The 24,122-nt window shown below is 42.6% G+C and overlaps 1 protein-coding gene across 1 annotated transcript; it reads left to right on the top strand.

Annotated features, from left to right (window-relative positions):
• The first annotated feature begins 3,345 nt into the window (after window positions 1-3,345).
• SLC6A4 (solute carrier family 6 member 4) lies at window positions 3,346-24,039 on the top strand. The gene is made up of 14 exons (XM_064729334.1): window positions 3,346-3,538; window positions 10,218-10,810; window positions 11,495-11,629; window positions 12,200-12,419; window positions 12,814-12,952; window positions 13,319-13,453; window positions 15,134-15,237; window positions 15,923-16,050; window positions 16,336-16,448; window positions 17,135-17,266; window positions 18,239-18,338; window positions 18,688-18,788; window positions 20,089-20,256; window positions 21,065-24,039. Exons 2-14 carry the CDS (start codon window positions 10,357-10,359, stop codon window positions 21,137-21,139), a joined length of 2,004 nt encoding a protein of 667 aa, XP_064585404.1. The 5' UTR covers window positions 3,346-3,538; window positions 10,218-10,356; the 3' UTR covers window positions 21,140-24,039.
• The last annotated feature ends 83 nt before the right edge of the window (window positions 24,040-24,122 follow it).

Genomic DNA, 24,122 nt, shown 5'->3' with positions numbered 1-24,122 from the left:
CTGTGATTTTTGTAAGTTCTTTCCATGGTGGAATTGGGAAGGGGAAGGGGGAAATGCAGATGCCAAGGTGAGAGCTGTGGTTTTTCCTCTGGGGACAGTTGAACAAAGAGGTTTTGAGGTTTGTGCTGGTGCCACCAAGTCAAGGACATTCCTCTGCCTGTGGGAGACAGCCATGGAAACTTTGGTAAGGATTGGTGCCTGCAGGCTCTTTATCCATAAACACCTTCCAGGTGGCTGCTTTTAACCTGTGGTTTGAAACGTGGGTAAAATCTGTGGGTGAAATGATTCCCCATGAAGTGATTCCCTGCTGATGTGACTTTCAGTGGTCACTCTGCCCTTCTGTCCTGAGGGAGAGCTCACAGATGAGACCAGCAGCCCTGAGCTAAGGCAGGAGGCAGCTGGGTGATGATGGAGCTGCCTGAGGAATTCTCAGGGTCCTGCACAGCACAAGGCACAGCTGGATCCAAGGAGAGCCTCAGCCTCTCCCAGGTGTGTGGGAGAGACTTCACAGCCAGGGATTGCTCCCAGTGAATTGTCCCAGCACTTCTCCAGAGGGTGTGCTGGAGGAACCAAGCCACTTAACCCCTCTCAGTACACAGGAGATGGTTCAGAGTTGATAAAAAATTAAGCTTTCCAAAGGTTGGAATGGAAACAATGTGGGAATAAGCCTGGCTTGCTGCTTTGTTGTCACTCAGCAAAGAAAGCTCCCTGAACTGTAAATCCAGACTATGAAAAAGTTAACATACTAAAAAGATGCTTTGGTTAGAATAAAAAAATTTAATGCCCACTGTATTTCAATGCTGATTCCTCCCTTAGTTTATACATTATATTTATCCTTTGCTAAGCTTGATCTTTAGATTGCTGAGGAACCAGCTGACTTAATAGTTTCCTTTTCCAGTTTGTCAACAAAACCATGCAGTTTTCATGTGAGAATTCAAAGACAGTTCCCCTGACAGGTGGTAAATATTGACAGATAATATTATGAAAGTCAACTCTTTCAGATTTAATAGAGTGGCAGAAAATAACAACAATTCCTAATGAGGGAACTGAGGAGAGGTTGTGTAGTGGTGCTTTGTGGGTTCTAGGAATCAGATTTCCCCACTGGAATGTGCTCTTAAAGCAGTTGTAGTGGAAATAACAAAACCTCTCCAAAACTCATCCCGCTGCCAGATGTGCGTCCCAGCAGTGTGGAAAATAGCAGGGAAAGGCAATCAGAATTTCTTTTCTCCCAAAGCCAATTGTAATAGCTTCTAAATGTAGTCTGATTGCTAACTAAGGAAAGATAGGAACAAACAAATATTGCAGGATTTGTTTGGTTTGTGTTATTTGGAAAATTATTCCAACCCTTTTATTGGCAGTGAATCAGAGCCACTTGCAGAGCCATTGCTGATCTCACAGAACAGTTGGTACTACTTTTATGAGGTCATTTAAATGATGATTCCCATCCTTGTGCTGGAATCTGCAGCTGCTTTATCTGTGTGTCTTGTGCAAAGTCCATTTTCTTTCTCTTTTTTTTCATACTTTCCCTAAGCCATCAGAATTTCACCCAGCAATGCCCAGATTTCATGAGAGTCCGGATATGGCTCAGTCACAGCCCCTGGAAGTTTTTCACTTCTGAGATAAATAAGGTGTTACAAGGTTAAGGGGTTTTGCCTGACATCTCCAGTCTGTTATTTCTATTATGTCCCAAAGGCTCCAGACTGTTTGGCAAGAAATTCAAAATGAAAAAACCCAGCACAACAAAACTAAACCCACTAACTGCTGCAGCAGATAATGAAAAAAACACCTGAACCAAAAGGCCTGGGTAAGGCATAAAAGAACCTACTCTGAGCAGAGACTGAGATGGAGAAAAACATCAGGCAAAGGTCACAATCCCTCTAAAGTTTTTTAAAACCCAAGATATAATTATGTAATGAGCAGAAGGGTTTTCAGCAGCGAGAATTCATTTCTTGTAAGCAGATAGAAAAAGTGAATTTGGAAAACCCCTTCCAGTCTCCCAGCAGTGATGAACTGGAAATCTGTTTGGAAAGTAAAGGTGCAGATTCCTTGTGCCACTCATCCTCCCAAGAAACAAAAATTCTGCTCTTCAGAGCCCGGGTTCTGACCCACAGCTGGATATTTGCACATTGAACACTGTGCTGTGACCTCCAGAAAGGTTTGCTGGGTGAGGCAGGGCAGGATCCGTCCTCGCAATCCGTCTGGAATAGCACAAAACAGAGGAGGAATATCAGAGGCAAGGACACGAACTGGGGGGTTCCTGCCTGCAGCCAAGGGAGGTGAGCGCCAATCCTGATGATTTTGGAAAGCAGGACACAGGAGGGAAATCCAGCCCAGCAGACAGCAGGTGAGTGCTGCTGTTTGCACGAAAAGATCAATGAATTTCTACAGCAAATGAAGAAAGCTCAATTTAACGAAACGGCCTTAAGGCAGTGCCCAGGGCGGTAAATGGGAAACAAAGCTGATTTCAGCGCGCTCCCCGTGTGCGGAGCTGCAGTGCCCGAGCTCTCCTTGAGATGGTGCAGGAGCCTCGCCCTGCCTGCCCACAGCTCCGCCAGGGACCGGGGACAGCACAGTGCAAATTGCAGCCTTCAGTTTCCCGTTTATTTTATTTTCAATTGTTTGGAAGAAGTCTCTGAAAACTGGCAACTGCTTACAGCAAAGCTGCTGCTGCTCTAACAATCAGCTACTCCTACTTATTGCCCCTATTCTGCTTTTCCACCTTTATTTTCCCCTAAATCTGCCCCCTAAACTATGGCATTGACCTGTGATTATGACCTTTTATAAACAAGCCGTGGAGTGCAGGAATGAAGAAATCCTGGATGAAAAACACTGGAGAAAAAAACGTGTTAGAAGTGGAGTGAGGTATTTGAAGTAGTGGTAGGAAGAAAGGAAATTACTTGTTGAGCTTATTGAGGCAGCAAAACGCTTGTAAAGAATTTGTGCTTCAAGCTTTAGAACCAAACTAAACCTTATTTCTTTATTAAAATAATGTAGCTATTCGGGATAATTGAAAAGAAATTATTCTTTTCAAGAATTTAAGAGAATTGAAATTATTCTTTTCAAGCCCTTTTATTGTGATAATATCCCAGTCCTTCCTATCCCCCTGTAATCTACACAAATTTATCATTCACTGACTCCGTTGTGCCCATCCTCATCCCCATCCTGTTATTTATATTTATAAGAACACCCAGCAAAGCTGTCCCTTCCCAGGAAAGCTCCCCTTCCTTCTGCCTCTGCCTTCATTGGATCCTGCTCGCCAGCACAGATCAGAGCAGGCAAATGTAGCCACCCACCTCTAGGAGGAAAACTGAGCCGCAGCCCTGGTGAAACATAAAGTTTATTTGACTAAAGTGACGCAAAAATTCTTAAAGAGCTCTTTGGCAGCAGATTATCTGGCAATCAGACCATGTGAGGGGGACTGGGGTACAAAAAGCTGCCCGGGATGCTGAGGTGGCCACAGGCTGAGGTCAATGTGGCTGAAGGGGACTCGAGCTCGGATCTCCGCGAGGGCAGCGCCTGGGACCCAGCCCGCACACAGGTACCTGATCCTTTTGCCTCTACACAGCCGTGCCTCGGGCACTTTCACACTTTTATGAAATTCAGCAGGCACAGAGAGAGCTGCTCCTCAGAGCTGCCCCCCTGCAGCAGCAGCAGAGTTTCATTAACTTTCCCTCCTCGTTGCATTTCAGTTATAAAATCTGAAATACGAGTGACAGGCTAAAATCTGTACTCTGGGTTTTGCTGTTTTTAAATCAGCTTTAAGGGCTTTGACAATTTCTAAAACATTTTTCATCTAACAAAGCTTTGGGGGCAAACAGAGATACGTTGATTTTAGTTTGAGTTTTCCTTGAGTTTTTAAAACTTTTAGTGCTTTTTATTTCTTTCCTGCTGTTCCATGCTCTGCTCTGTTGTGTTCAGGCACTTGTCCAGCAGTTATGAATGTTGGGAGTCAAATGCCTGTAGCAGAACATGTTCTGACAATCTAAACTTCAGAGTTTTGGCAGTCCACATAACTGCATTACAGATGTAAAGTTATTTAAAGCTTACAAAAAAGCATTAATCTATAAGGAAAAATGAAGGAAAGCAGCAGAATCTGAAGGAAAAAGAAGAAAAAAATAGGCAATTTAGGCTGTTATTTATTCTGAAAGGGTGAAGTGAGCTTTATTAACTATATTAAGTTGTATTTTAAAAGGTAAATGGTTCCAGCACAGTAAATTATTGAACTCAATGGGACAGATTTATTGCAAGTAATAAATCTGAAGTGTATGTCCTACATATATTTATAGTCAATCACGTTTACTGAAGCCAACTGGCTTGCTGGGTTAGTTCATAAGAAATATGGAGTTTAATTAAGGAATGCAATGCAACTGAATATATAAATAGGCAAGGAAAACATGTTTTGATATGTTGAGAAAGCCTGGGGGAAAAGGGATCAGGCATTTAATGGATTTGGATTCTTGAAAATGTTGTGGCATTTTTTAATGTGGGTTGTCAGACATTTACCAGGGAAGGGCTCAAACACTTGGGCTGCATCTTCTGGTGATTTTGATGGTGAATTAACCATAATTTTCTTGGAGAATACTTTGCAAACTTCTCATATAGCAAATGACTGTTGTGACCATTTTCTAATTGGACAGGGTGTGATGAATTTCAGCTTAAATTAAGAAAAACTGCCCCAAAACTAGAATTTAATAACAACACAAAATTATTCCCACACATAGAAACGTGCAGTGTGTTAAAGTTCCTTCCTGCTTTCCTCCATGGAAATATAAATTGCTGAGTTTTCATTAGTAACAGCCTAAAGAAATATTAATTCTGTGTCTCGATCTCCTTCCTGATGCCCATGTTTGAAGTCTTTTCCCAGCCTGTGTGTTTGCAGCTCTGTATTTTACAGAACTGACAGAACACAATGAGCCCTGCCTGTGGGGTAAATGTTCCATCCAGAACTTGAGTGGAACTTGGAGCCTGAATTCAGGGCTGTAATTTGGAATAGCCATTAACAAATCCCCTTCAGAGAAACATCATCTGTTACCAAGGGATGGAGCCCCATTTATTTAGTATTTAGCTTGCTGTGTTATGACCCTTCCTTCAAGTTTATATAAATAACTGGAGGAAGAATACAAAAGCAATATCATCCCCTCCAAGCTTATCTGTTTCCTTGCACTACACACAGACACTCTCAAGCCAAAAAAAAGCATTTCCCCTCCTGCCTGTTCTTTACATGACTGACACCAGCTTGGCAGCATTCCCACTACAGTGCAGTGCCTGTCTTCTCTACACAATTGTAAAGGTAAAAATCTCTCTTTCCTGATGACTTTTTAATTTCAGCCTGAGACGGGGACAAGATTGTGATGTAAAACTCCCAGTGCAGGTCTGTATTTCCCCCAAAGTGCTGCTTTCAGAGGAATCCTTTTCCCATCCCACCCGTGTGCAGCCTTATTGGGAACACAGGAGTTAACCTCTCCTTGTGCCTCTCCTTGGGAAGCAGCCTTCGAGGGCTTTCAGGGCCATTGTCCCACCAGCAGGGCTTGCTGAGCTCACTCTGCTCCAGCAGGAACTTGAGGGAGCCCTTGGAGCCCTGCAAATATCCACACAAAGGATATTTTGTCCATTTTGTCACCTGCATGCTCAAAGATTCCTCTTAAAACACTCCCAGGTCACAGTGCTGTGCCACAGTACCCAGCTTTTGCAACATTTAAAATCATTGGCACAAACCTGTTACAATTCACTGGACCATTAATTCCAGTGGGGTTTGATCACTCTTTATTTTGATTCTCTTAAACTAGAAAAGAATTTCTAAAAAATAAAATCCCCTGAATAAATCAATTTTCAGTTATGGAGGAATGGTCTAGATATCAGCTTAGATCTGCTTTCCACCTAATGCCCCAATTCTGTGGCTCCCAAGCAGTTTTGATTATCAGGTTTTGAAATCTGAAATACAGACTGTCACACTTGCTAATGAGCCAACAGGAAAGGACATTCTGGGTACTCATTTTTTAAAGAAATCAGTAAAAGTGAACACATTCAACATCAAAAGGCACCAAATTCTTTTTAGCATTACTAAATATGACTTGTGTATGACACACAGCAGGCAAAATTCACCATAATTGAGAGCAATGCAATTTAATTGGCTGAAATTTTAAATTTTTTAACAAATCCTCACAGCATGGGGACATCTATTCCATGATACTTTGATTTAAGGGTTGTTCCTGACCTGTGCAAACTCAGAGGAAAATCATGAAACCTCTCTGGCTCATTTGTGGCTCAGAGGTGAGAACAGGTCCAGGCAAACAGCACAGCCCTCTCCTGCCTGGGGTGAGTGATTCTATCTTGTCACACAAGCTTCTTGCTTGATATTTGAGATAAAAGTAATGTCCTTGGACTCCTTCCATTTCTGCACAACGGCCTGGGTGAGCTGCACGGTGTCAGGTGAGTCAGGCAGCTGTAACTTCAACCATCTCAAATTCTCTGTGATAAATGTGAGATTTAGGTCAAGTTAACAGCAATCATCCCAGGGTTTCATTCTGTTTGCCAGCACCCTGGGCTGACTCTTCCTGAGGTTCAAAGCCTCAATTCCCTGCATGTGAAGGGCTGGAGGATGGAGGAGCAGGGGAGGGAAGGTGGGACCTGAGTTTTCCTTCAGCCCAGCGAGTGCTGCTTCCCCACTGCCCCGGAATTGGCGCATGAAATAAGAACATCATTGGTGTGAAGTTATATTTGTACAAATCTATCATTTTTGCAGCTGTGAGGGTTAAAATGGGAGGCACAGGGGGTGGGTGAGGGCTCTGCAGCCCCACCTCAAATTGCAATTCCCGGTGACTCCGGATCTGCCTCCCTTGCAGCATCTGCTCTTTGCTGCTCCTCTGCCCCATCGCTTTGCTCTCCCAGGCACATTAAAAGCCAATTCCTCCTTTAAAAAGTGCCGAGAGCAGGAAAATCCCGTTGTTGTGGTGCTGGGAAGAGTTGTTTACTCTGGGGCAGAGCATGAAAGGCGAGGGATTCCGGCACTGCCAGGAGAGGTCACTGCGAGCCTCCAGAAATAAACAGGAGATGCTCCAACACTTAAAACTTGAACCGGGCTCCAGGCCAGGGATGCTCCTCGAGGATTGCTCTGGTACAGGCTAAAGAGCCGGATTTGTGCATCAAGGAATATGCAGGGATTTTAATTCTGCAGTGCTCAAGCTCATCTCCGTGAGGGAGATAAGTAAATATAATTTAATTAATGTCCGACTGATGTGAACTGCGTTGGCGGCTGCAGCAGCACGTGTGGGAACACATGTCCTCAGTTATCACCCCAATGTTCTCAGCAAAGCTGGGACAGCTGTGCAGGGTCCCTCCTCCTGAGTCACTCTTTGCTCAGGGAGGTGACACTGCCAGGGCTGGCACCTTCCACGTGCTCCTGGAGGGAACAGCCCCAGCTCAGGCTCCCAGAGCAGCAAAGTCACCAAGTCTGCCAAGCACAGATCCAAGGGAAACGAAAGCACACGGCTCCGTCTTCTTCCCTTTTTTATCTCTTTTTCTCCTGCTGCTAATTAGGGCTGATAAGGAGCCAAGGTGCAGTTATGTAACAGCAACCTTTGCCACAGCTCGGATTGAAAACAGGTAATAAACTTATTTCTAAAATCACTGCTGCCATCATTCATTCACCTGAATTGGGGATCTGTGCAGAGAAGTGATGGAGGCTGAGATGGGCAAAATTGGGATCATTTTCCCCTGGATATCTTCCCTGTGTCCGAGCATATTTCCCACTCCAATTTTCTCTGCAGCTCTTTACACTCTTTGTAGTGTTCACAGTGCCTCCTATTTTTTTTTTCCTTGATGTGTAGCAAAGCAAAGAAAAATGTACACTCTCCCACAATTTTTTATGGTGTAATGAAATAATCTGAAACCGTTCTGCTTGCATGTGCCAACTATGCCCTGTGAATTCCACTGTGCAGCCGTGGACTCCATCACTGCAGAGATTTCCCAGGACAGCTGACAAGCTGAAATTCCTTTTTCAGAAAGAAATAGTTCTGATTTCAGCTGGAGCCCCTGAAAATTCACAAGTAATTTTGCATATTTGAGGCTCGAACTACTGATAATTCAACCAAAGTATTTCAAATAATGTGATTTTTTTTCCTGTGGTGTGCAGGAGGAGGAGTTTAGGTCTGGATGGGTAACAATCCTGGTTGTCACAAATCTTGGATATCAACAATAACTCCTTGACCACCCCTTAGTAAAGAAAGCACTAAAAATGTGCAGAAATAAAGAGTTTTACAAACACAGTGAGAGTTTAAGCCTCAGATATGAAAAAATCAGTCCCATGAGATAATGCAGTTAAATCAACATCCTTTACTGTGTTCCCATTTATGAGTGAGAGGTGTAAAGTTCAGAAGGGCTCAGGTTACTTTTCCACATTCCCACCTGGTATTTACCATGCTCTGTACAAGGGGAGGATTGGCTGTGGCCTTCCCTTGGATTCCTCTGTGGCCACCAGGGCTGTTTCCATCTCCAGAACCTCTTTTGGGACATTTGGAAGGTTTTGGACTCCAAAGGCATTCAGGTTTTATAGTCCTGCAGGTAAAAGAGAACCTCCTGTTCTTTGCCCTGGTGTTTTTCTCTGGAACTTGAAGATGTTTCAATCTTTGTGGATAATTAATTAATAGCGGCAAAGCACTTGCTCTTGTAAGAATTCACATTAATGATGCACTGCTTGCTGTATGACAAAAAAGAGAGTATTTGAGTAGAGATAGAATGTAAACCTGAAGAACTAAATATTTCTGAAAGTTATAAGCAATATTTTCAAGTGAATTTTATCTCAAAGCCATCCTCCTGTTTGCTCTGCAGCTCAATAACTTTCCTTCTCTTTCTGCTTGCACTGAGAAATGTTTAGAAAAGGTTTAGCAAACTGTCTTTGTAAAAGGTGGAAAGCTGGGCAAAACTTGAGTTTTAATAGCTCTGATAATCAGCAAATTCTAGAAATAAGCAAGTGATATCCCTTCTCTGCTTTAGTTTTTTCCTGCAGTTAGTTCTAAGTGAAATAATGCTTATTTTTCTGCTAGGATGTGACAATGACATTTACTACCATGATAAAATGTTTTGAAAGGGAAAAATTAGATGTAACAATTTAATCTTGGCACGGTGTAGCTTGTGTGACTCTTTGCTAGCAATAAAGCAGGGTTACTGCCCTGGGGAATTTACAGCTCCTGTTCCAAGGTTTTCTTGGGTAAAGGCAGCTGGGTGTTTACCTGAACAAATCAGCAGAAAACAAAACATGACCTGCTCCCAGAATCACAACTCCTTCTCTGTTATCTTTGTTCTGCAGGAAAAGTTAATTGTGCTGTACTTTATTTCAGGATGGTTTATTTCCCTTGGATTCTGTTTTTACACACCAGAAGAGGGCAGAGCAGCCAGGGATCCTCCCAGTGCAGGAGCTGTGCCCACCACCCTTCCCAGGGCTGGCACCACAGATCCAAACTGAGTGAAAGATGCTTTTATTTGCCCAGGGAGTCAGATAAAACCGGGGACAAGTTTTGTCCTTTAGACTCACATGTCAGTTCTCAATGAGAAGAATCAAATTGAAGTCTACGACTTCTTTTTCTTATAGGTGTTGACTGAGCCTCAAAAGTTAGTTGATGCAAAACCACTGAGATTTAAATATTTTTCCAAAGTTTCATTTAAGCCTTCCACATCTGCTGCTAAACAAAGCAGACACTGGGATTTCTCAAGAAAGGTGGTTGTGAAATGTAATTTTTATATCCTTAGTTATCTCATATTTGTTTAATGAATTCTTTTCCCTTCGTACCGGGTGAATCTAGAAATTGCCACGAGATGAGTGGATGAGTTGCAGGATGAACTTAGGAAAATGTCAATAAAAGTCCCACTAAGCTCTGCCCTCAGTTTGCAAGCTGAGAGTCCAGCAGTGCTCAGAGGAGAAGGTGATGCCAGAGGACAGCAGGACTGTGACTGGGTGTGAGGTGTCCAGCAATGCACAAAGTCCAGCAGATCCTCCTGAGAGGGTGTGATCCAGGTACACCAGGTTCTGCTGTCAAAGAGGATGATTTCTTCCTGCCTTCCTCTGAACAAAATCCCAGATTATCTATTCTGTGATCCACACTGCATGCTGTGATGGTTAATTACCTCTGTATTTTAATCACAGAATCTGCTGGCTGTAACTTGAAAATTACCAGCGCCAGTAAAGCTTGTAATGGATTTTTCAACTCTTTTTAATTTCTTAGATGGTGCTTGTGCCTTCAATCTGATGGATTTAAGTATGGAAGAGGAATTCTAAAAGAGCTGGGAATAAAGGAAGATAAACCCCAAAGGGGCCCTGTGGTGCTGCCTGTCTGCAAGTGACCAGAACAAATCTCAGCAAAAATGGAAAAAAAGACCACAAGCAATGAGACAGAGCCCCTGACTTCCAAGAAAGACACCTCAGACTGTAGCAAAGGAGAAGATTGCAAAGAGAACGGACTTGTGGTCAGGAACCCCAAACCTGCCCTGCGGCTGGTGGAGGACGGCACCAAAGCCCACGCGAGCCGGGGGGACAAAGGGGAGGCAGCGCAGATCTCCAATGGCTACTCAGGGGTTCAGAGCTCGGCGCCCTGCGATGGAGAGGGGGAGGATGGCCAGGGCACGGCCCCAGCAGCCACCACCACCACCACCACCACGTCCACCACCTGCGGGGCTGAGGCTCAGCAGCAGCTGATGGAGCTGGAGGACAGGGAGACCTGGAGTAAAAAAATTGACTTTCTCCTCTCCGTCATTGGATACGCAGTGGATCTGGGAAATGTGTGGAGATTTCCTTATATCTGCTATCAGAATGGAGGAGGTCAGTGCCCACTTGTTGTTCCTTAATGCTGAATTTCTTGGTTTATAAAGGGATGATTTAGTGGCTTTTAGAATATCATGTGTAACAAATGATCAAGGAGAAATTATTCACTGAAAAACCTAAATATTGGGATAGGATAATCACAGAAAAGCTGTTTAGCACAGCACAACCAGAAGCTGAGAACCAGGTAGGTGCAGACCCACACTCCAACACCTCAATCCCTTTCCCAAGGAGCATTTTAAAATCTGATAAACCAACATGTCTAAACCAACTCATGAGGAAGGCTGGGTCTTTGACTCACTGCCATAAGAGACAAAATACAAATCTAAAATCTAATCAAAGAGATCTTAGAAAGGACTTTCGTCTCTCTGATGTAACAAAGGAATTTTATTGGAGAAAATAATAATTTTATCTGTAGCCCATCTCACTGCTGTGAGAGTCAGTGGAGCCTTGGTGAATCCTGTGTTGCAGAAATGTGAGAAGTTTGGGCTGGGTGTTGCTTCCTGTTCACACTGCTGAGGAGTTACTGTCATGAGAAACCCCACAGTAATTCAGAGGTGTGCTGGCTAGGGAGGGGATGTGCATTTTCCCTGTGAGATAAAAGGAACTCCTGTTTATGGAGCGCTGGTAATGTTGAAAGAGAAGTCTGTGAAGAGTTACAATCATCTGCTTTCTCTCTTGCAGGAGCATTCCTCATTCCTTACACAATCATGGCCCTCTTTGGAGGGATCCCTCTCTTCTATATGGAATTAGCACTAGGACAGTACCACAGGAATGGCTGTATTTCCATTTGGAGAAAAATATGTCCTATATTCAAAGGTAACAAAGGGAAATGGAACTTTCTGAATAACTGGAAAATTTTCCTATAAAGGTGGGGGGGGGAAGAAAATCTCATAAAGCCAAGTAAGACTTGTTCTACACAAGATTTGGCTTTACAAAGAAAGCTTTCCCATAACTCCAGGTACACCTGCACACGTGCGTGTACTCTTGTATACACATACACTTTGCAACTCAAATTGATTAGAGAGAGGCTGACCAAGCCTAAAATGATAAAGAATAAAAGGAACTGTTCTATATCCTCACTTACTCTTGCTCCCAGTGCTGTAGCTCTGATCCTCTCTTTATATTTACTGAGACTGCAAGATGCCTATTTCTAAATTGTAGAAATTCAGGAATACATAGAAAATATCTCTTTATAAGAATGTTCTGTCTTGATTAAGGATGCTTTGCTGGAATCAGAGTATTTCTGAAGTCACAAGAAATCCTAATGTTGTAAACACTTGGGAAGGTGTGTGTTCCTCCTGCAGAGCTGCCTTAGATTTTTCTCTTTTTTTTTTTTTTTGCCTAAAACTTACACTGACTGAATGCAATTCTTTCCTGCCTCTCCAGGAATTGGCTTTGCCATCTGTATCATAGATCTTTACGTAGCCTCCTACTACAACACCATCATGGCTTGGGCTTTTTACTACCTCATCTCCTCCTTCACGGCGGAGCTGCCCTGGACCAGCTGCACAAACCCCTGGAACACAGGAAACTGCACCAACTACTTCAGCAAGGACAATGTCAGCTGGTCCCTGCACTCCATCTCTCCTGCAGAAGAATTTTATACGTAAGTGCATGTAAGTGAGGATGGTGGTGGTAGCCAGACTGCTGGAACACCAGCAAGGTTTTCCTCAGGGCAGCAGGGCTGATTGTTGATGGCAAACTCTTCAAATCACTGGATTTTTGGAGGGGGTGTAAGCTTAGGGTGCATGGGGGGTGCTCTGTGCTTTAGGAGCTCCCCAGTTGCTGTCTGCTGTCACTTATCATCACTGGTGTGCTGTTAATATCAAACTTTTAAGTAAAATAAAATGAATCCAAAATGTCATGACTTTGAAGGCTGCTTAACAAGATCTCAAGATTCCTTGTAATGCTCAGATCACAGTATGGGACTGTTAAATGCACATTTAATGTAAGGATTTGTTTAGAAAATATCTCTGCTGTGTTTCTCTTTCCCCTTGCAGCCGCCAGGTTCTGCAGGTGCACAGGTCCAATGGGCTGGATGACCTGGGGGGCATTAGCTGGCAGCTGACCCTCTGCCTGCTGCTCATCTTCACCATTGTGTACTTCAGCATCTGGAAAGGGGTCAAAACATCTGGCAAGGTGAATGCAAAAGCAAGACACAACAGCTTGTCTAGAGGCAGTTCTACCTGAGCCAATTAATTGTCAGGGGATCAGCTCAGGTTGTTTTCATGACAGGATTATGGGCTGAGGTGCTGGGGGAGCACTTGCTGTACAGTGACTGCTACTCTAAGCAGCAAAATCAAATAAGTGACACCACTGCTCTCTGAGCAGGACCAGCCCTGCCAGGGAGAGGGTTCAGATGTGCAAACTGCCTCTTTACAGACCTGCAGAGAAGCTCATGTGAAGATGCTATAAATGCTAAGACATATAATATGATTAACTAACTTTTATTATCCCTGCTACCTTTCTCCCCATGGCAAACGCTCTCACCACGTTCCCCCACAGGTGGTTTGGGTGACTGCCACGTTCCCTTACATCATCCTCTTCATCCTGCTCGTGAGAGGTGCAACTTTGCCTGGGGCTTGGAGAGGTGTCCTCTACTACCTGAAACCTGACTGGCAGAAACTCCTGGCCACTGAGGTAAAGAACTTTATAAAAGGGAGATTTGCTTTCAGCCTATCTGTGTGTGTATCACCATAGATGCATAGAGCATGACTGAACAAATGTCTCAGCCTGAGCCCATGCTCTTTCCATAATTATAAAGAATTTTAAAGGCTAGAGTCTACCCTCAGTTTAGCTTGAACTACAGGCAGAGTTCCCATACAGTGGCTGAACAGAATGAGTGATCTGATTAGAAGAAACAAGTGACCAAACACTTTTTCACCAGGAAAATGCTGACCAGGCTGACACTGAGTGAGAAGCTGTGAGTGCTCCTACACTGCAACAAAATCCTTCCCCTCTGAGAGTCACACTGAGAAAAGTGAATTTATTAAAGCCTAACAAGTGATGGAACTGCAGATTTTTGGCTTAAGGGGACAAGTACAGCCCTACAGAATCCACAGCTGTCCCTATTTAAATAGTGCAGGTTACTGGAGCAGAAACTTCTGTCTCCATCCTGTAACAAGCTTTGGCAGAGGAGCCCACAGACACCAACTAAACCCTGGCCCAGTAACTCATGTAAGTGCCTGTGGAGGAGGAATAAATCAGTCAGGCCTGCATGCACCACCAAAATTTGACAGGAAAGCAGGAATGAGGACAAACTGAGCTAACCAACAAAGCCCAGGCCCTCCAGTGTCTGATCCAGCCTTGCACTCTGTGGATGACAAGCAATCCATCAGGCTCAAGGCTGTGCTCACTTCACTGCCTGTGAAAGTGTCTGGTGAGGAGGGTGATAGAAAAAAACCCAGTGCAATAAATACTACAAACACAAAGATTAAAAATTTCCAATGTTTGCAAGTCTGCTGCTGCCCAGCTGATATGGAGAGTTTTGAATGAAGAGGAAATGAAAAGACACCAGTCCCTGATAAAGCAGCATCTCCAATAAGGAACCACATCTTCTGAAAAAGCAATAAAGGGCATTGATATTGTATTGGATGTATCTGGAGTGAGGACAGCAGATTGCAATCTGTGTGCTGGGTGATGACAGAGCTCTGTCTGGGTGATACAGGATGGCCTCACACGATGGCAGAGAATATTAGAAATGAGTTGTAATGAACTCCATGTTTCAGTCAAAAGAGAATAAATGAATGAGGACTTTCACCTTCAGAAAGAGAGCTGATATTGTACTTTAGAACATTACTCATTAGGGCTCTGGCCACTTTTCAAGTACAACAAGCTTTTCATAACAAGATCATCACACTTGCATCTGTCACAGCTACAACAAAGCTGAATTGAGCCCCAAGAACCAGAACTGCATCCACACAGCCAAATGGATTTCCATAAATCCAGGAAAAGTCTACATAGCCTGGAGGACACATTGCCAAGCACAGAGCTATTGAACAGCACAGTTTGGTGGAACATTTGGAAGACTTCAAAATCATGGGTATAAAGTTCTCCATACACTGCAAAACTTGTGTTAAATTGATTACAGGCAATTGACTGAATTAATCTAAGATGCTGGCAGAAGTGCAACAGCCACAACAGCTCTAAACAAACATTCATATTTCAACATCTCTCTCAACAGAGTGTCTGTTAGACCAGGACTAGGACATAGGCAGAACAGTGAAATGCCCTTTTGTGATTTAAGTGATATTCTGGATATGCCAAACTCATTCAATCTGTTTCATGGCATTTTTCTTCTTGGCCTTCAATATTTTTCAGGTTTGGGTGGATGCAGCAGCTCAGATTTTTTTCTCCCTGGGACCAGGTTTTGGGGTCCTGTTGGCTTATTCCAGCTACAACAAATTCCACAACAACTGCTACCAGTGAGTTCTACCTTATTCCATAAGTAAAATCGAGTTAAAAATATAACTGGTTATTTATGAAAAAGAAACAGGGTGTTGGTGAAAGGCACTAAATTGTCAGACCTGTGTACATAGAAATCAGAAGTAACAGAGAACCTGCAATCTCAAGCATTTCTCCTCTGTTGCCCACTTAAAGTAAGATGATTTTTACTAATTTTACAGCAAGAGGTCTAAAATGTAGAAACCTGCCACAACAAAATGGACTAAACCCCTGCCAAACCATCACATTGTAGCTATTTAATCTCAGTAGTCAGTTAAAAAATAACTTCATTGTCTCAAGCAGAAAGGCAATTTATGTTTTTTCCTTGTTACCTGAAAAAAAATCTATTTCTAGCTTCTAAAATAAAACTCTCAATTCTTTAATATTCATGTAGTAATTCCTATTCTTTTAAAACAGCAGGATGCAGCCAGCATCCAATCCAGTGGCAGACTGATGTTACTGCACCTGTATGGATTTGAGAAGAAAAAGTAGTCATGGGTTGTTGGGGTTTTTTCCTCTTTCTTTCAAATCTGCTGCTCATTTTTTCCTTGTATTGCCCTAGTTTTTCTAGGAGTGTGTCTAGATTGTGGATCAAGAGGTTGTAAACCCTTTCTAGCAGGTGCAAATGAGTCAGGTCCCTGATGAGAGTTAGGTCTTCTGTTGCAGAGATGCTCTGGTCACCAGCACCGTGAACTGCCTGACCAGCTTTGTGTCTGGGTTTGTCATCTTCACCGTGCTGGGCTACATGGCTGAGATGAGGAATGAAGATGTCTCAGAGGTTGCCAAAGACACAGGTAGGTAAACATTTCATACACATCTCAAATTGCTTCTGATTTGAATAGATTTGTATATGTACTTCTAGATCGAGAGCAGCCCAAGTGATGAGAAATATTTAATATATTATTCAGGATGCTGACTTTATTGGGCACTGTTACAGCTAAAAAAATTAGCCTATAAATATCACATATAAAAGGCAGATTTCAGATTTGCAGTTTCACAGACATGGCAAAGCAGCCTGGGGGGAGAAGTTTTCCCCTGGGAGACACCATGTCCTGACAGTGATCCCATCTCTGCTCCAGGACCCAGCCTGCTCTTCATCACCTACGCAGAGGCCATTGCCAACATGCCAGCTTCCACCTTCTTTGCCATCATCTTCTTCCTCATGCTGCTCACGCTGGGCCTGGACAGCACGGTGAGTGGCCAGCAGGGGACACAGCCTGGCCCCCTCAGACACCACAGAAACAGAATTACAAACACTGCACTGCCACTGAGGGGTTTGCAGTGCCAGCTGCCTTCTGTAAGACAGCAACTGTTACTCCAATTTTTATCTGAAAAGGTTTGAATATAATCAATTACTCATCGCTGTCATGCTGTGACAATTAATGAGACCCTGAAATACAAGCAACTTGATTTATACATTCCTAGCTGAGTGCAGTCTTCCAGTCTCCTTTCTTGCTTGTAAACTTACAAAGCAACTATGAAAATCTGGAGTTTTTTCACATAATTTGGATTTAAAAGGTGGGAACTGGAGATACAATAAGAAATTGTCATGTGAGTCTGGTTTTACAGGTGGAGAATCAGCTCCTTCCAGCAGGGCTGAACTCAGCTGATTTCAGAGTCTTCATCCTACTGAGCCACCTCTCATTTCTCCACATCCTGGTGCCTTTGGATGACAGTGCATCCCCACAGACACCTGAACACTAAATCCCCACCCTAAAGAGTTTTAAAAAGTTAGGAGGAAAGACTTGTCTAAAACCCCACACCAACTCTAGAGCAGAATAAAGCACCAAGGTTTCAATGCTCCTTTAAGCACTCGAACATACTTTTGAGCAGGTTACACTGCCCTCTATTTCCCAGTGACTTTTCCATGCTTTTCAGTTTGCAGGACTAGAGGGAGTGATTACTGGAGTCCTGGATGAATTCCCCCACGTCTGGGGCAAACGCAGGGAATTGTTTGTGCTTGGTCTGACCATCCTTTGCTTTTTGGGGTCGCTGGCAACCCTGACATTTGTGAGTATTTCACCTCAGCCTCCCTCACTGGCAGCTTCCTGCCAATAACACCTTGGACAGGGCAGTAATTTTTTGAAGAGAGTTTCAAGAAATCAGATTGAACCTCCAGGCTGTTTTCTCTATGCATTAGAAATCTATTACTTGGAATAAATGTGAATTAGATTTCACTAGGAAATATGTTGCAAAATGATCATACTGCAATTCATTATGTGCTACACATCATAAATGGTGCTGCTCATCAGTCAGCAGACAACCAGCCACATTTTTATGTGGTTTATTTCTTATTCCCCAAAGCTCTGTGTTTAAAAATAACATGAATAGTTATTATAATCTTCACAATGTGTAAAATGTATTTTGAATTTAAAAAAAGATCTAGTAATGAATTTCCTGGATCTTCCTCACTGTTTCAAGGCAGAAATCACCATTAGTCACATCAAATTGTTCCCATGGAGCTTGTGGATTTCATTCTCACAACAAGCAATTTTTGAATAATGAGTGTAATGATCACAAGGGAAATAGAAAGAAATACTTGGCTTTCCTGTCATGTTTCACTCCACTTGCTCATTTATGTGTAACTTCCTTCTTATATGAAGTGTTTGCTGTACAAGGATGCTGAGTTCCTCTGCAAGAGGTCTCCTCCTTCGTGGTTCTAGATCCCAAATGGAAAGAAAGCAAAGCAACACTTTATTTATTTGCTGTTCAGTAGCCATGATCCCTGGTGGAGAGGAGGGCATGCACAAAGCCATGCTGTAAAATCCCCTTTTTTCACTAAAATCCAGCCAGAAGTGCCATTAGATTTTAGCTTCTCTTCATGGCACCCCCGGGTGAGGGGTGGCCACAGAGGGTGAGCAGCTCCCCAGGGTTTCCCTGGCAGGAACGGCCACCAAGGGACAGAACTGGGTGAATTCCCCACTTGTGAACGTTCTGCAGGGCAGCATCCTGGGCACACTGACAGCTTGGTCTCTTTTCCAGGGAGGAGCATATGTGGTGAAGCTGTTTGAGGAATATGCCACGGGTCCAGCTGTCCTGACCGTCGTGTTCCTGGAGGCGGTGGCTGTGTCCTGGTTCTATGGTACCTCCAAACACCCCACCCCACCCTCTGAGCTCCTGCAGCTCAGCATGGCCTCAGTTTCTGCAGACAACATCACCCATTCCCCAGAAAAAAGCTTACAAAAGCTTTTTACAGACTCACTGATAACTAAAGCAGTGAGAATTAGTGTTAATTGCTCTCTGATAGCTAAAAGTAACAGGGGGTATAATTCAGAATAATTAAGGATTTAGTAAAATTAAGAATTATAGGAACAAAATGGTCTTCTAGGATAGATTCTGAATTTACTTGCTGGGCATAAAAAAGTGTTGAGAATCTACTGAAGAAAATCTTAGACCTGCTGTCATCCCTCTCCTCCCACTTGTGTCCACAGGCATCACCCAGTTTTGCAACGATGTGAAAGAAATGCTGGGCTCTGCCCCAGGCTGGTACTGGCGGGTTTGCTGGGTTGCAATTAGTCCACTTTTCCTTCTGGTGAGTTTTCTTTAGAGCTTTTTCTTTCCAGCACCAAAAAAATCACCACTGAACAACGCAGCTCCTTCTAAAAGCTTAATTCCAGAATTCTCTCCTGAAGTTCTTTAGTAACATTTTTTGTTAAACAAAATAGGCTCAATTAGTGAAAAACCCAATACAATGCTGCAAGGTCTTATTACCAAATCACAGTTTTAAGGATTTTTTAATTAGTGGAATAAGTCTGGATTCTGAATAACTCCCCCCCTGCCCTCTGCTAAACAAATTTACTTTGTTTTGCTGCCTTATGTTTACCTCAGCAAAATGTAGCAATAAAAGCTGATGAAACATACTGTCAGTGGAGGAAAACCAAGATAAGTAAATACACTGTCTCAGCAACTGCTGATGGACAACTTTAGAATATTCCACTTAAAATTTCCAGCAGTTAATTGGAACCATTATAAATCTATAGCTCAGAATTGGAAATACTGTCCCAGTGTTTGGCTTGGCAGTGTTATTAATAACATTTGAACATAAAGTGTTCATTTCCTGATTCAAAATTAGTCCATGCTATCTTTTATTCTGACTGACCTTAGTGGGAGCAGAGCAGGTCAAGATGGAGTTTATGAAGCACAGAATGTAGATTTAAGACCTACAGAGTGAATTCAAAACACTTGGAATGATCAAGGCATAATTATCAGACCTTGATTTTATTACCCCTAGAAAGAGAAATCTACAAATTAAAATGTCACACCACAGTAATTTTTACATTTCTGTCCCCTTTGTAATCCTAAACCAGCAAAATGGAGAGGCACAGAGCTCTGGGGATGTGGTTACCAGGCAGAGCTATTTGTATTCCCTGTGGAAACCCACCTAAAATCAGGAAAGCTCAGGATGTAAGGATGTCATTTCTGTATAGAAGTTTTGCTGGTAAATCTTGAGCTTCTGATGATACTCTGGAAAAAACAGTCAGAGATCCTTCCTGGGACAGTCACAAATATTATTCCTGTAATATTCCTAAAACTAGAAGTGTTTGTTGTTTCCTAAGGAATTTTTCAGTCATGAATGATATGCTCAGGAAGATGATCCAACAGCAGTAACTGAGCTGACATTTTTCCTTTTCCTGTTCTGACAGAGAGCAGTGTAGAGTGGAGAGCATCTGTTTTGGGAAGGATCCTCTCGGTGTTTGTTTCATGATTTGTTGTTGATTTGTTTTAAATCTACACTCATGTAATTTAGGATTCTTTTTCAGTGTCAACAGAGTTCCCCAAAGTGCGTGCCATGAAAATCCACATATTCACACTTTGCTCTTTTTCTCTTTCAGTTTGTCACTTGCAGCTTTCTCTCCAGCCCTCCTGAGCTGAGGCTCTTTGATTATGATTATCCCTACTGGACCACAGTTGTGGGGTACTGCATAGGAACCTCCTCCATCATCTTCATTCCCATCTACATGATCTATCGCCTGGTCATCACCCCAGGGACACTCAAGGAGGTATCCCTGATGCTCTCTTGCTTCTGTTTCACTGTTAGGAAGGAGGTGATCCCTAAAAAAATATCATGACTGGCTGTTCTGTTCCCAGATTCTCACAAATCTCCCCAGTTCTTACTGAGGCTGCTGACAATTTCTTATAAAATGTTACATCAAGTAATTTTTAAGCTCTGATGAACTGGAGACTTCCTAAAATTCACCCCAGACACTCAAAATCCCCCAGTCAAGCAAATGAGGTAGTGAAAGGCTGATTTCCTGGGGTGTATCTGTAAGAAAAGCTTGTTTTTCTTTCACACATTTAGTAAATGCCATAAATCTAATGACAATACTGAGATTTCTTCTAAGTTTAAATAAATACCAGTTCATAAGAAAATATTTAGTAGGCTCAGGGTATCCAAGTAAACTGCAAAGTCCTAAAGCATTAATATGATCTGTCAAGCTTTGATTCCAATTATGTTACAAATAATTTTTAAAATCCTGCTGTGTACTTCTATAGCACTTTCCATCTTCATAGTGCTAACAGAGGCTGGCAACACTTAAGTAGCTCCAGAGGTGTAACTCAAAGTTATACTTTATTATTGATCTCTTTCTAAATGGCTGAGATCACAGAATCACAGAAATTCTAGGTTGGAAGAGACCTTTGAGATCATCGAGTCCAACCCATGTTCTAACACCTCAACTAGATCATGGCACCAAGTGCCACATCCAGTCTTTTTTTAAACTCTTCGAGGGATGGTGACTCTACCACCTCCCTGGGTAGATGATTTGTACTGCCTCTAAAATCAATCCATTTCTGATTTCTTTCCAATAGCGTATTCTGAAAAGCATCACTCCAGAAACAGCCACAGAAATTCCCTTTGGAGACATCCGCATGAACGCAGTATAAGCTGCCCTGCTTCTGGGGGAGGAAGAGGAGCACAAAATGTCACTTTTCCCCCTCTTCCCCCAAAGAACCTCCTTTCCAGCCGAGACAACAAACAGAGTTTTCCAGGGAGGCTGCACCACTGGCACCATTGGGAAAGGTGATGCCTCCAGCACATTGATCCAAGCAATTCAAGGACATTTACTGAACTGAGCACTCACTGAGGAGCACGAGGGAACAGCCCTGCTCCGGGAGCGGCACCGAGCGCCTGCAGCAGCCCCTCCAGGACGAGCGAGGCACGGCAGGATCAGGTGTAGACCCCCAGTGTGTGGCAGTGCTCCTGTAGCTCCTCCCTCCGTGTGATCGTTCGTACCGGGCAGTGTCGTATTCGCTTCTAAGGTTCTCTACTTGCTTCAACTACGTGGGAAAATGCACAAATATTTCTGATAGCCATACATTACTCGAGTAACGCAGGGGTTTATACACTAGGAAAACAAAATTAGGAAGTTCCCTAGGTTTGTGGTGGAGTAGACAGAGGGAGAGGAAAAATGCTGAGCAGCACAGCTCTGCACACATCAGCACACACAGCTGGTAGCACCGGCCTCACGTTCATTTCCTCTGGTTTGTAGGTGGTAACAATTTCTATTGTTTCTTGCATAAAAAAATTATAAAAAATAATTTTTTGTGATGTTTGAGGCTTCACTTTCCTTTAGACCCAATCAAGCCACAAAAACTCATCATGAGTTACTTGACAAGCCACTTAAGCTGCCAGCACTTACTGTACTGTTTCCATAACCAATCATTGTCCTGGCAGAGCTACAGAAACTAAAGACCAACAATGAATCTTTTTGAGTTCTGATGCCCAAAAGTACAATCTTAAAAATCTCTTTCTCTGTTTCACTTCCCTTTTTTTAACAGTTAATTTCACACCTAAAATTTGCTGGAGCCAGCCTGTGGGGTTTTCCTCCTCTTTCCTAGTACAGAAGTAACATTTAGAATAATCCTTTTGGCTGGCTGACAAAAGTACATTTACAACTATCCAAACCTACTCTGAAGCGTTAGTAGCTCATACTCAGATGTGACTCCATTGGGTTTTAAAGCTGAAGAAGAAAAAGAGAGGAATTTTTTTTTCTTAGCAAGAAGCTGAGTAGAGTTCAGCAGGATTGATTCTCATCAGAGCATTTATATTAAATTTCAAGGCACTGACACACAAATGAACCCCCATGTCCATCCAAAGCTCTTTCCATGGCATGCACACAGGTGCTCCCCAAATGCAGCTGCCCTGGCCCCTGCAGGACACGAGCTGTGCTGCAGTGGGAGTGCAGACCAACGCAGGAAAGCATCATTCCTGTACTAACCTGCACTGTATTTTTACTCTGGCACACAGATTATGATGAAAGTAAAATAAAATAGAGGATAAAAGTCTCTTTTGTATCCCTTATAAAGTTGCCATGGTTCCCTGTGCAGCCAGAGCTGGGGCATCAAGGAACCTGTGGGAGCTGACCTGGGAATGAAGCACTTGCCAGAGGAGAGGGAAGCAGGGATGCTGTGTTTGCATTCTGAAAACATTTCCACCACCTCTGCCAAAGTTTTCTCCCTCTGTGTACCTGGAGAAACGCCTCTTCCACTTCCTCTTCCACTCTGGATAATGAGTTTTCAATTAATCTAAGTCTCACTCCCAGCTTCCAATGAGGAAATAACTGAAGAGGGACAAGGACTGTTCTTTCAGAACTAGACTCCTGAACTATTTATAAAAGGGAATATGTTCTTTAATTGCCACTAGAAAAACACAATAAATCTGTCTTACTGGACAGTTACTCATGTGAAAGTTTTGTAGCTTATGCCTCAAGTGTATTTGAAACCCACTTCCAAGAGTTAAATTTTCTGAGCTCATTAACTGAAAAAACACACACATGAAATGTCAATGTAAGACAAATGAGGTATTTGCACACATCCAACAGCAAAGCGTGGGAAATAAAGGACAAAACCCTACCCCATTTCTTTCCTCTTCAGACAGGGGTTCAGCTAACAAAAAAATTGTAATTTTTAAGACATAGGATAGACACTGGCTTGCTGGGAGGTTTCAGAGAGATTTCCCAAGAAATATCACATTTTCCAGTGAATTAAGTCAGCCAGGAAGCCCTGACAGTAACACAAGCCCTGCAGCAGCTGAAATGTGAGACCAATGTGCTCTGAGTCCCGAGATACTGAGAGAGGATGAAAACTCTTAGAACTATTTGAAGATACAAAAAGCAATGTAGATTAAAAAGGCTTTTCCTTTCCTGAATAATACAAAGATAAAATGCATCCATGTTTTCATGCTATAAATGCTGAACTTGAAAGGCAGTTTAGTCCTCATTACCTTTTTGTTACATGCTGTACTGGTTCAAATACCTTATTATGGTAAGTTCATTTTTTAGTATTTCTATTTAGCTGAGTGGTTGAAATATTGAGAAATTTATTTATTTATACAATTCTTTTTTTTAACATACCCATCTGATAACATGTAAAGCAACCAATATTTATCAGGTAGCTCAGCAAGCAGCCATACCTTAAACACTGGTTTTGTACAAAAACTGCTTCTATTGATACCAAATGAACTGCACTGCAGTTACAAAGTGTTTTGAGGCAAAAAAAATTCCTTCTCTTCAGCTCACCTTCCATCTACCATGAGTATATCCTACCCTCTGTTCTGAACAGTGAAAAGGGAGTCATGAAAATGGTAAATTAGGACCATCTTTGCCTTTTAAAGAGAATTAAACTGGAGTTTTAGCTGTACAGAACTAAGTATTCCCTCCAACTTGTACATGATGCACCTGTATTAATTTATGCAGCTGTTTAGTTACAAGTGTTGCAAGCTGATTGTAAGTCATCAGTATGTGCCTTGTACTGTAAACTGTTACTGTAATAAATTTAATATTCATAAACCATCTGCAGATGTCTCTTGTGCCTCTCTCTTCTGGGAAGAGCAAAGATAAAAATCTCAATTCTAAGTAACAGCAGAATA

This window comes from Zonotrichia leucophrys, chromosome 19, assembly GCF_028769735.1.
Source record: "Zonotrichia leucophrys gambelii isolate GWCS_2022_RI chromosome 19, RI_Zleu_2.0, whole genome shotgun sequence".
Taxonomy (NCBI): Eukaryota; Metazoa; Chordata; class Aves; order Passeriformes; family Passerellidae; genus Zonotrichia; species Zonotrichia leucophrys.
This window is presented reverse-complemented; position numbering and strand designations above follow the sequence as displayed.